Raw genomic sequence first — 12506 nt, forward strand, 5'->3', positions numbered from 1 at the left:
TTGTTTGACTATTTGCATCACTGTGCGAGTGGGTGTCTGAGTGGCTGTATGGGGGTGTGAGTGGCTGTGTTGACATGATGGCGGGTATGGGAATAGTTGTGTGAGTGAGTGGCTATGTGAATGGCTTTATTAGAGAGAGAGAGTGGGTGTGAGAGTAGCTGCATGGGTGCATAAAGTGGTCGCCTGAGTGGATGCATAAGTGTGTGAGTGCCTGTATGGGTGAGGGAGTGTGTGTGAGTGGTTGCATGGTTGAGTGAGTAACTGTTTGAGGGTGTGTATAGGCGAGATGGTGTGAGTGACTGAATTGAAGAGTGAATGCCTGTGCAAGTGGCTATAAGGGTGTGTGAGTGGTTGTATAGATGAATGAATGGGTATGTGTCAGCTCCTCCCAAGCAAAAGCCCACAGCTAGGTCCCAGGACACAGCAGGAGCAGGCCTGGGGGGTGGTGGTCCCCAGGGCCATATATGCTCCAGGAAGGGGACTAAGTGACCCCCCACCTTTGCTGCTCATGGGCTGGCCCCAGGGAGGTGGTGGTCCACGGGGCTTCCAACAACCTAGGAGCGAGTTCTGTACAGCCCCTCTTTTAATTAAATAAAGTTGCAGGTAGATGATAGTCCGAGGGGCTCATTTAAGCCCATGAGGAGGGTCTTCATTGCCTCCCCTCCTATATTAATAAAAAGTCCCGGGGAGGTAGGGGAGGTAGTAGTCCCCGGGACTCAAAGATCCTCAGGAGGGGGGCCCCCTGCAGCCACCCCCTTTTTTTTTCTTTTTTTTAAAATAGTTACCCCCAAGACCTGGCCCACCCGGAGGCCATTTTCAGAACAAGCGCTTTTTTAAATTACATTTTTGCTGTGAATTTTGTGAATTTGTGGTAAATTGCTTTTTTTTAATGCTTTTTTACTCTGCCGGTGTCCACCTGGAACCTCATGATCAAGGCTTGGAAGGTTAAGGGGGCAGGGTATTCCTACCCTACCCCCTTTTCTCGCCTTTTGTTTTGGGACTGAGCTCAGGCTGGGTCCCAAGACAGCTGCCAACACATCCTTGTTTAAGTATTGGCAGTCAATCAGAGCTCTGCAGATCTCTGCACAGGCTCGTCATTATTCGTGAAGACTTTATGATCGCAGATAAACAAATTTGGATTTCCTTAAATTTCTCAACAACTACGAAACGATTTTGCACTAAATAACAGAAAGCGTGGTTTTTAGGCGAATATTAAAAGGTGTTACGGATGACTAATATGCTGACACATCCTCACTCATCTCACATTTTTAGTATTGTTGTTTATTAATTTGTTTTCAAAGTGATATTTCCATTTCCACTCTTTGAGAAGTTTTCTTTGTGAATGTGGTGAGCTGACTTATGTATCATAATAACAAGACTAGTGTACTGTGTAGATATACTGTTTTGGTGAAATGATTGCCTATTTTAATTCGTTTTCTTTAGTTTAATCATTTTTTTTTAAATGTATCAAAAGTAAGAATATATGTTTTATAATTTAAAAGTGAACTATGTGCTGGAAGTGGAATTTAAATTTCAATCAGATGATTTTTAAAACAATTTATATAGTGTTTTTGAAAAAGTATTCTCTTCTGAGAGTTACTGATGATGACGGCAAAGTATGTTTGTTTTATTATTCATTGAGCATTTATCATTGAGCATTAAATAAGTATGATTTAAATCATATGAATGTTTAATTTAAAAATTGCATTTTATAAAATACGTACTTTATGGACCTGGGCTGGAGCAGCTCAGGTTAAGTGGTTATGTATAATAAGAGCAGTAGTGTACCTGATCTTCATAAATACCCATTTTTTTGTGACGCCCCCGTTAATATATTAGTCAAGTTTGACCTTTTTTTAAGTTTAGTTTTCTCAAGAATTTTATTGTTGCATTTGTATATTGTCAGTAATCCGTTTGAAGATCCCTTGGCATTCAGGACTTTCTCAAATTTAACAACTGGGACCTTTTGTTTCTGCCATACCCTAAGTACTCCTTTTAGAACTTGATCTTTAGGGTACCAAGGCAGAGTTGACTAGATCTTAATTAAGAAGATGCTTGGACTGAAACTCAGAAATCAGCTAAACAATAAATATCACACAATAAATCAGTGTCCAGTCATTGCTTAAACCAAATACTTTGCACAAAATGAAAAATATATACAAACTAATGCATAAAAAAAACATTGGACACACCCTCTAAAGTGCCTCATAAATTACAGGAGTCGCACACTACATACATTTCAGGTGGCTCTGATTACACTTTAACCGTGGACTGACCCCTGCGTCTGATACATTTTAACGTGTATGCCCCAGATGACCCTAAACCCTAAATTAGCAATATACTCACACATGCTTATAACAAGCATGGATACAAACGTGATTAAAAGTTAGGCCTACCACCTTTTATATTAGATGGCACAATGCATCAACAAGAGAATATAACACGTCACCATAATTAAGCATTTAAGCCTTATACCACAAATAGGTACTTATTTGAACTTTCAATATCGAAAAGAAGTCAAACCGGAGGAGCTTTGAAATACTTTCCATTGCAACATGGAAACATATTTTACACTCCCTCGCCTTGTCCAGTAGCAAGTTAATGTGTAATGGTAGGGTTGAGGAAGCATACGTTCAACCGCCCAAGAGTGGGGTGACGTTTATTTAACTACTCTGCATTGCCCATAGACAGGGATAGTGTGTGTCACTTTGACCTGAAGAATGGGGCACATTTATTATTCCACGCCTTTCCTAAAGGCAGAGTGTGTCCCATTGCTTGTCTTCAGTTCTCACTGCATATTGATTGACAACCCATTAACACCCCCCCATCCCCCCCCCCAACATTTTGCCAAAGAGTGAAGGTACCATGTTAAGGAACTTGAGGAACGCCCATCACCTTCCCAAAGGGCAAGAGTGTGTGTACATTTTACCTTTCCCCTCTCGCATTGCCCAAGTGTAAAGGGGGTATTTGTTGCTGTAAAGGCAGCTTTATGCTGTCTTGCTTCTCCATGCCATGCAACATTTTTCAAGCCACAGTGGAGTGGTGATGCTAATAGCTACATGTGCATGTGCCAGTTTGCTATTGCATATGGGAAGCTGGGCAGCTTGGCAGATGACCCAAATGACCCAGTCGTTGATAGTCAGCAGCATTTGGCAGGCAATTGATGAGCGAAGAAGCTTAACAACTGCCCATACTAGTCTCAATTTTTATATCCCTCACCTCGGGGAGAGCGGGGGAGGGGCAATTACACAATCTCCACCCGTGGGCCTATGTCAACAAACTAGGCAGGCGGTAGAAGACAGGTAGCGGGACACCTCCCACTACTGGGCGAGTCAGGGGAAATAGCTTTTTCTGTATATCAGTTGACCCTAAATTATTAAGTAAGCATGGCCCACAAATGTGAATAAATTAGTGGCTAAAATCTTTGATAAGCGGATAATGAGGTGTCTCATGTAGGCCTGGGTAAAGCCAAGGTATCCAAATAACTGAGCATCATCATTGAATTGCTATGTCACAATTGTGACTAACTGGCTCCTTATTTGTAATGTAAGCAAATTGGCAGTGTCGGAATCTGAAGGAAGAATCATGTTCATTTTGCCGCGACTTAAAAAAGCAAAGAATGTGAGCACCCTCACTTTCTTTGAAGAGCAGGTGCATGGGTAGCTACTTTTTTTTAGTTTTCCGGCCATACGCCAGTCAACCCTAACTATATACTACCGGATGGTCGGGAAAGTGGGAATCCAATCCGCAGGTGCCAGGTTAGCCAAGATGCACAATATTGATGTCTACATAAGTAAAAGGTGGAGAGTGCGCTTTGACCCTTTGACGGAGCCACTTGTACCTACAAGAAGTACGTGCAAGATTAGAACTGCAATGCAGGTAGGAAAGGTATTCAAATGTTTGTGAATTCACACAAGGTTAAACATTTTGCTGGGGTTCATAACATCTGGCAGTTCAGGATAGACTGTTTCCATGATGAGCAGGGTGAGTACTGATTTGCATAAGGCAGGCCCTTGTCTAAAGAGGCACAGTGAGCGAAAAACAATGGGTTGGAATGCTACCAAGAGCAAATGCCAGTGGTTAGACTTTTTTGAAGTAGTTCTCTCATCATTTGTGTGATTGATCTCACATTTAGAGCACCTGATATGAGAACATGTGCAGGGAAAAAACGATTTGCACTGCTAGAGGCAGAAGACACTTTTGTGCATGCGAGCAGGTAAGTAAAGTGTTTTTAATTATCCCAGTCATTCACAAGTGCACCATGGTGCGCTAAATCAGTGCATGCCTTGATGTGATGTCCTTAGCTAGACCAAGGGTTCTGAACAGAACTATCTATAACATAATGTGTATTTGTAAAGCACACGTTCACCCGTAGCCATCTTGGTGCTGAATAACAGATGTTTATTGTTACCCCACTCAATGGTATTCATTTTACTGACCTCAGAATGATGAAAGGCTGAGAGGACCCCAGGAATTTGAACCTTTGGCCATGAGGTTGAACACAGGCCCATGCAGTGGACACATTAGTCCACTGCGCCACTAGACACTGCTTATCAATACAGGGTACTGCCCTTTCAGAGACTACTTACGCACCAGTATAAGGAACCCGCAACTAAATGGGCTATCGGAGCTGCCAATGTCATTTCAAGTTTAAGGAACTGGTTAATAGAAACACTATTTATTGGATGATAAAAATGCCTTTGTGATGCGAGCGAGCACATGGATCCTCATGCACTCCGATAAAACCTGAGTGCAACAGATGTACCTTGGCTCTGGTCCGTCTAGGAGATTTTCCAACTTTGAATCAATTTCCCAAATGGCTTGTCAAAGGAAACAACAAAGACTGTACAGTGGGTCAAAGGCCGTGGCGAGCACTACATCCTGAGTAAGCTCCTGAAACCATCATGCACATTTTCTGCATATGTCCAGCACTTCCGACTGAGTGACAACAACTTATATACACCTTTCAAATAAACTGGGCATGCGTACATGCCTGCAAGTTATCGCCTGCTTTGACAGGGGAAATATAAGACTCAACATGCAAACAATTAAGATCTTGATCCAGGTTGAAAAAAAAACTGCAGCAAAAATCTTGAAAAAGTTCATGAGACTGTAATGCATGTATTTTATTTTAAAACAGTTTAGCAGACATAATTTGCTGACCATGCCCCTGGTTCTCACAAATATAATCCAGGCTGGAAAAAAAGCTGCCCAAAAAATAAAAAACCTTGAAATTTGGCATAACGTTGAAAAGCATGCACTTCTTTTATTTTAATGTGATATTTTTGTGATGGGTTTCTCACTTTCTATCATTTTGAGCCTTTACGATGAATTTTTATGTGATCTTTATGTACTGATGTTTATTAACTATGCATTTATAATACATTGGCATGTTGGTGTATGCCTTGGAAATAAACACACTAACTGTTGGAAATTTAGTTACTAGTTGAAAGGGGTGAAACCCTATTCAAGTAGCAACTACAATTCTTGTCAGGATGAAACAAGTAAACTCCAACGTAATCTGTGCTTAACCCACTTGTAGCTTGGCACAAAAGCAGGCATGCAATATTTATGCAGCACTTCAAACAGTAATGAAGTGACCATACTACACGTGAAAAATCCCACATCAATTTAGAAAAATAGAGTAAAACATAACAAATTGTTCGAGACTGGTGATATGCAAAACAATGCATGCAGCAATGACAATCAAATATCATCTCTTATTAACAGATTCGCTCGTTGTGAACTCTAGATCAACCTCGACTCACAAATATGTAGTTAGGTAGGCTCGGAAACCTATGCTTGGGGATTGCTGATTGATAAGCAACAGGTGTGCGGGTGTGTAGCTGGCAGGCAAATAAGCGAGCAGGAAACTCTTGATCAATCCCACAGATAGGTGCAGCAATCTTACAATGGTATGGGGATATTGCCCCAATAAAGCACACATGGCTGGAGGGGTTAGGAGCACTCCTAAAAGCACCATAAAGTCAAATGCCAAATGAATTAGGAACACATAGCCAATCAGGACCTAGCACACATAGTGATCACATGTTCCCAGAGCCAGACATCTGGACACGTTCACCACTGGCAACACTGTGTCTACGCGAGGTCGAGGCCCACCTGTAGTAATCATTGACCATTAATTTATGACTCTAAAGGCAGCAACCAACATTCCTCACCATATATGGTACACCAGAAACTTTTTATTTCCTATTGTATTTTGTATATAAGAATGAAATGAAACCAACCAAATGTAAATTGAGACAGTCCGCAGTCCTTGTGCCTGTAACTGTTCTCCCGGCTGAACTATTAAATTAAGCAAACTGTTTCTGTTTTTCCAAACACCTCGTCTATTGTTTTTTAAGGAATTCTACGTTGAGCAACATGGCAAAAATCTAATCAGTAGAACCAGAGATATGCAATTTTAAACATTTAAGTGAAACAAGTAATTAGGAGCACAAAGCACCAACTATGGTTATCTAGTCTAGCTGGACTGGGAGAAAGTCATAAATTCAGGCTGAACACAAGGAAGCATGGGCCAGATACAGGAACCATGTTAGGCTCACTGAAGAAAGTACCTTAAATCTTGGTTTGTGAAGCATTGAGAGATCCTGCATCCAGGATGCATCATGCAGCGGTAGTTCCAAGAAGCTGTGGTGCAGCAATGAGGTGCCCTGCATCATTGTCGAGGATGCCATCGACTTTCTGGCTTGTGATGTGAAGTGTGGATTGAGAATGCATCACTCAGGGGCAGATCCAAAGATTGGGAGGGCTGCAATGCAAGATCCCGCTGTGGGAATACATCGCAAACTGGAGGTTCTGATATGGCTGAGAGGAGCTGCATCTCTTCTTCTCACAGGACCACAGCTGGGATGGCAGAGCACTTGAGGCCCACTTCCAATGGACTAGGACAGGGTGGTTTCACTTGGGGGCAGGACTCAGAAGACAGAGTCCAGGTGTTGTGTTCTAGGTGGTTGGAGCCCTTTCTGTCTCTGAGGCTCTTATCCGGAGGCCAGCCAAGTAACCCTTGGAATCAATCTGGTGTTCTTGGGTTCAGGATGCAGGTCTAGTCCTCCTCACTCAGGCAGCAGGGCTGCAGAGCTGTAGTGCTTCTTTTAGAGCAGCACAGTAGTCTTTCAGAGTCTTCCACAGGTCCAGAGGTTTACTGAAGAGTTGGGTCTGAGAGTCCAATATTATACCTGAAGCCTACTTTGAAGTAGGAGAAGGATCTAGAGGTTTCCACCCCCAGAGGTGTCTGGATGTTATATGCCCAGTTGTGCGCAACACGTTGCCGACAGCACACTCGTTCAAGAAGGAATCAGCTTCTTCCCATTTCATGAACTACAATTCCCATGATTACTTGCACCAGTTGTGTGCGACAACGTCCCATAAAGACGGACACTGTACAGGAAACGCCGTCGGATTTTCCACCGGATCTTCATCCTGCCTGTGCTCGGGCGGCATTGTCGGCTGCCTCCTTGTTCTGCCCTCTGTTGGTGGGTCCTGGCCAGGAGTTCATGCAGAGGACGGCTTTGAACTTCTTTTCGATCTGCATTTTCGGCCGATTCTGATTTCGCCCATCTCCTGTTGGTGAGTCCTACTTGGTGCTCGTATGGGGGAAGGAGTCTCCTTGTTATACTTTTCCAATCAGCATTGTCGGCCGAATCGGATTCTGCCCCCCATTGGTGAGTGCTTGGTGTGTACTCGTGCGGGAAAACAGTTCTTCTTTTCGATCGGCATTTTCGGCAGATCAAATCATTTGTATTGCCCCCCGTTGGTGAGTGCCTGCATTGCGCTCGCGCAGGGGACGATTATTCTTGGGGCATTTTCTCATATTGTGGATGTATCATTGCCGGTAATTCTTCCTGCTTTCCTTCAATGAAGGCTCGGCTCTCGAACAGAAGTTGACGACGAGAACTAGCTCATGGTAACCCTGCTTATGATTTTACTTCACGAGTGTTATACATAGGTGATTCTTATTCCTGAGAACTCTTACCTTAAGTCTATACAAACTTACCTTTAATCAGTATTGATCAAGGAGCAAACCACCCTTTTATTGACGGCTAGGGCCATGGCACTATGCTTACATAATAGTGTCCAATAGGATTCAGTGAGTACAGACAAAGGTATGTTATGCAGGTTTCTTACATCTATGGAGGTATAGGAGTATGACAATAATAGGTATTGCTATACTTATGCATCCCTTTGGTTGTGTTTATGTTTTCCCTCTACAGTCAGAGTTTACTTTGGATCATAGCATGGATTCCAAAAGGGCTCAAGCACAGTTGTCTGCTTGTTGTTTTATTTACAGGTACTGCAATAGTATTTGATTAATCATTGTGGAAATAGTTGTGATAGAGTACTTGGTACTTATTGGTTGTTTTTTGCTGTTTCAGGTCTCCCTCCTTGCTGTCCCTTTACCTTCCTTCCCTCACATGATCCTGCCACTGACCTGTGCCATTATGGCTAGTAGGCTTGGCTAGATCAAGAGGTGGACAATTCTGCCATCACACCGATCCGGAGGACTGACGACGTAACACTGGAATTTCCTGCCTCCCTGCCCAGGTCCCCGCTTGCCTGGGGTCCCAGAACACTAGTGTCAAATCCTTTGTGAGAGTGATCAGGTAGAGCCTTTGTGATGTGCAGTGTGGTAGGTGACAGCTCATCACCAAGTCAGAGGCAGCCCATCCTGCTAACACCTATTCCCCCTTTGTCTCACTGTCAGGAAGAAATACACAAAGATTAACTGCTACACCTAGTTAAGTGACCCATGATACAGTCTGTATGCACCAAATAGGACATGAAAAGGCCTACTTTCTAAAAGTATTACTTTTAGAATGTTGTCTTAAAATCCGACTTCACCCTTAAGGAGGGTTTTAAAATGAAATTCTTTGGACACCAAACCTCAAATTCCTGTTGGCTCCCAATTGAAAGTTAGCACTTATTAAATGTAATAAAGGTAACCCAATGTTATCCTACGGGAGAGGTAGGCCTTGTAGTTGTGAAAGACGAATTTAAGAGTTTCTTCACTAGCAGGATATGTAATAGTTAAAAGTACATATACAACTTTTTAAATACACTGCATCATGTTCTGTGCACTGTGTAGGGCCTACCTTGGCTGTGTCTTACATGTATTTGAAAAAAAAGAAGAATGTTTAGGCTTGGCAAAAGGTTTATTTTGCCAGGTCAAAATGGCAGTTTAAAACTGCACACACAAGCTACAATGGCAGGCCTCAGACTAGTTTGACATGCTTCCTAAGTGGGTGGAACAATTAGAGCTGTAGCCCACTAGTAGCATTAAATTTACAGGCCATGGGTATGTGAAGTACCTCTTTACTTGGGACTTACAGGTAAATTACATGTGCCAATTAGTGGAAGTCAATTTTACCATGATTAAACCGTTCAATGCGGAGGTCTGCCCCCGGCCGTCCCACGTGACGGTGGGCGTGTGCTTAGAAGTGGCCATCTAAACCCCGCCCACTGATTAAAATGCCTGCACCATGGCAGAATTCATGCTGCGGTCAACGGGTTAAAGGACAGAGAGTAAGTACTTTTGCACTGGGTAGCAGTGGTAAAGTGTGCAGAATCCTAAAAGCCAACAAAAACAGGTTCAGAAAACAGAAGTGTGAAGGCAAAACATTTGGGTGATGTCTCTCCAGAAAGGGCAAAGTCCAAAACGTACTCTATCACAGGCTAATCTGGAAAAATGTGTAGATTTACAGGACAGCTACTCAGACATTAAAATAATCTGTTGGTAACTTCCAAATAGACTAAAACAGCAGATAATCTGATATTTGCCTGCCAATAAAGTACATACTATTTTAGAATCAAAGCATATTCTTGGCTAACTTGGTACTCATTGTACTGTCTTATCAAATATCATAAAGAATTTTCTTTAATTATCTCTTAAACGGACCCTGCTCTACCATTCAATAAAAATATGCCATTTCATCGAGCTGTTGTCTTGATTGTCCCCAGTGGATTGTGTCTTCAGAATTCTCTTTTTAATTAAGTTACTTAAAAGCCACATGTTTTCATAATCCATGTGCTGCTCACCATGCCAGCACTGCGAGCAGGTTTTATGTGAAGAGATGAGTGAAAGGAACTCACCATTAGATGAACCCTTAGAACAGTAGAGGGTAGTCTCCTTTATTGTTCTTATGTTGGCACCCTGATCAATAGCCCCAGAAACACTCGCAAACACAAATGCAGTGACTAACTGTATGTCTAGCAGCAATGAAGATTTTAAAAGCACACAATTTAAAAAAAATTGCAATGTGCACAGCACCTAAAAATGATAATGTAAATACAACATTGTTTCAAAATGAATTGAACATTTTAGATGTAAGGTCTTTATGTCTGGAATCTCACGGCGTTCCACTGCTGGAATTCAGCTGTTTCACACTAACAAATAGCAGGGTTGGTACTATGTAAAGGTGAGATTAGGCAGTAGGCAGGAGCCTTGGGGTACCGACGTAAGGGGGCGCCAGATTACAAATATAGCCCTCAAAGGTTTTGGTAGAGAAAATGGCAAAATAATATTTTGATTTTTGCTCCAGATGAGACCGATGGACATAAGCACAGACACTGGCACTCAGTAAAAATGGTTATGGAAAGATCAATTTTCCATCAGGTTGCCCAGCTGGAAGCATCATGCCAACCAAGCCCACAAATCATCATAATTTGTCCTATACTTGTATCATGCCATTTCGAAATGATCAACAATAACATGGATGTGACATATGTGAGTGAACTTCGCATACCTACACGATGTATCAGAGAAGTGCTGTGGGGTCCACCCAATACAACGCCCCCAAAAGGTATTGCAAGTGATGAAAGCATCATTTAGTACGCCAATGAGGGGGGTTATTGACTTGCAACGTGCGCCGGCTGCTCACGAAGGAAAGTAGCCTCTGTAAACAAAGTTTATGCGAATTCCTTTTTACCCCTGAATATTAAATTAATGCATTTTAAAGAAATTCTATTCCTCAAGATTATTCTGTTGGGCGGAAAATATATTCACTAGAACAGTAACCTTTCTAATGGGCCAAAACAAAACACATAGGAATCAGTCAAACTGATTAACATAAAGTGCAAAATCCCGTAACACTCTCTTGCACACGCCCATTAAAATGCCATTTATGGAATCCCTTTCTAAGTAGAGCACAGCGAGGATGGAGATAAAATGCATCCCGGGAAGGCTCTGAATACCAGGAGGCATGGGCAATAATACATTTGACACCGGTTATTATCATAAATTAATGACCGATGAATGGTTGGCTCGGTGAACCGTCACGTCATTAACACTAAGAGTGAGGCAAATATATAGTTTTTGCCTCGTGTCTGAAATATGTCAGTAGTATCAAAATATACTGGAAAGTGTGTGTGTGGCATGCACGTACATTTATGTGTGAGCGCCTTCACAAGTGTGTGGCTGTGAACGTATTGCTGTGCAAACGCAAGTTGTGTTGTGTTGGTCCTTACTTCAGTGTTCGTGGGGTTTCTGCAGCGAACATGCAAAAGATTAAACACATATCAATTGAAACCAAACTGAATGTTCACCCAAATGGCAAACCATCACAATCTTCAAGCGAACAATTCGACATTTTAGGGGCCTCTCATTGGTAGCCCGGTTTTCATACACGCGTTTCGTGGTCTTTAAAGTACTGTTTTACACGTCCTCACGTCGTAACCGGAAAGACTCACCCGGGAAGGCATACATTTCTCTTGCAGTGCGGTTGTGGCCGCGCGGAGCAGGGTGCGTGCTGCATTCTTTAACATGTATTCATTTCAAGCGCCTCTTTCCACTGCCTCTTGTCACGCGACACTACACTCCGGTCCTTTCGCCGCCATGCGATAGTCTCACGAGATCAAGCTTATGAGCGGCAGCAAGACTAGCTCCCAAATCCAATTACAATAAAATGGGTTTACTCACCGGAGGTTCCCGGAGATTATTCAGTGCGCCTCATCGCGTAGGAGTAAAGTGTACTGCCCGGGCACCTGCACGCCGACAGGTTGTCGTCTTGCCTGCTTTGCATCCCTGCTGGCTGAACCCGAGTGTTAAATATTTTACAAGCATTCTCGTGTAAACAGTGAATGGGTGTCACTTAAGTTCCCACTCTCAGGGGTGGTAGGTGCTGCCAGGTACAGTCCATTTGAAAGGGCTCGCGCTGCGCCTCATTTGCATAGCTTTCTTCGACACTGGAAAGGGCAAGAGAGGCGGGAAAGTGAGGAATTCATTTCCAGAGAGATTCGCCAGGGTCTCCGGAGCAGCTGGGGAAGTTGTCACACGTATGTGTGTGCATAAATACCCTCTCGTGCGGTTCCATAGATTAACCTATGCTTGCTGCTAGTTCTTGGTGTCGAAACAGGGTACATTCACATCAGTGTTGACTCTTTCTCCTACATGCAGAAGGGCTTTGAGTATATGTAATTGCATATCATAGAGTGCCAGTCTGCGGCTTCTCCTGCAAAGTTTATGAGAGGGAACCCTACTGCATACATGA

At 42.8% G+C, this 12506-nt stretch overlaps 1 protein-coding gene across 1 annotated transcript in view; it reads right to left on the reverse strand.

Moving 5' to 3' along the window:
* Positions 1-11838, reverse strand: part of MYO3A (myosin IIIA) — a 1386887-nt gene extending 1375049 nt beyond the window's left edge. Inside the window, exon 1 of the mRNA XM_086939966.1 lies at positions 11707-11838. Within this exon, the coding sequence (XP_086796092.1) occupies positions 11707-11781 (75 nt within the window). The 5' untranslated portion in view covers positions 11782-11838. The remainder of the gene's footprint in view (positions 1-11706) is intronic.
* Between the last annotated feature and the right edge of the window lie 668 nt (positions 11839-12506).

This window comes from Lissotriton vulgaris, chromosome 10, assembly GCF_964263255.1.
Source record: "Lissotriton vulgaris chromosome 10, aLisVul1.2, whole genome shotgun sequence".
NCBI lineage: Eukaryota > Metazoa > Chordata > Amphibia > Caudata > Salamandridae > Lissotriton > Lissotriton vulgaris.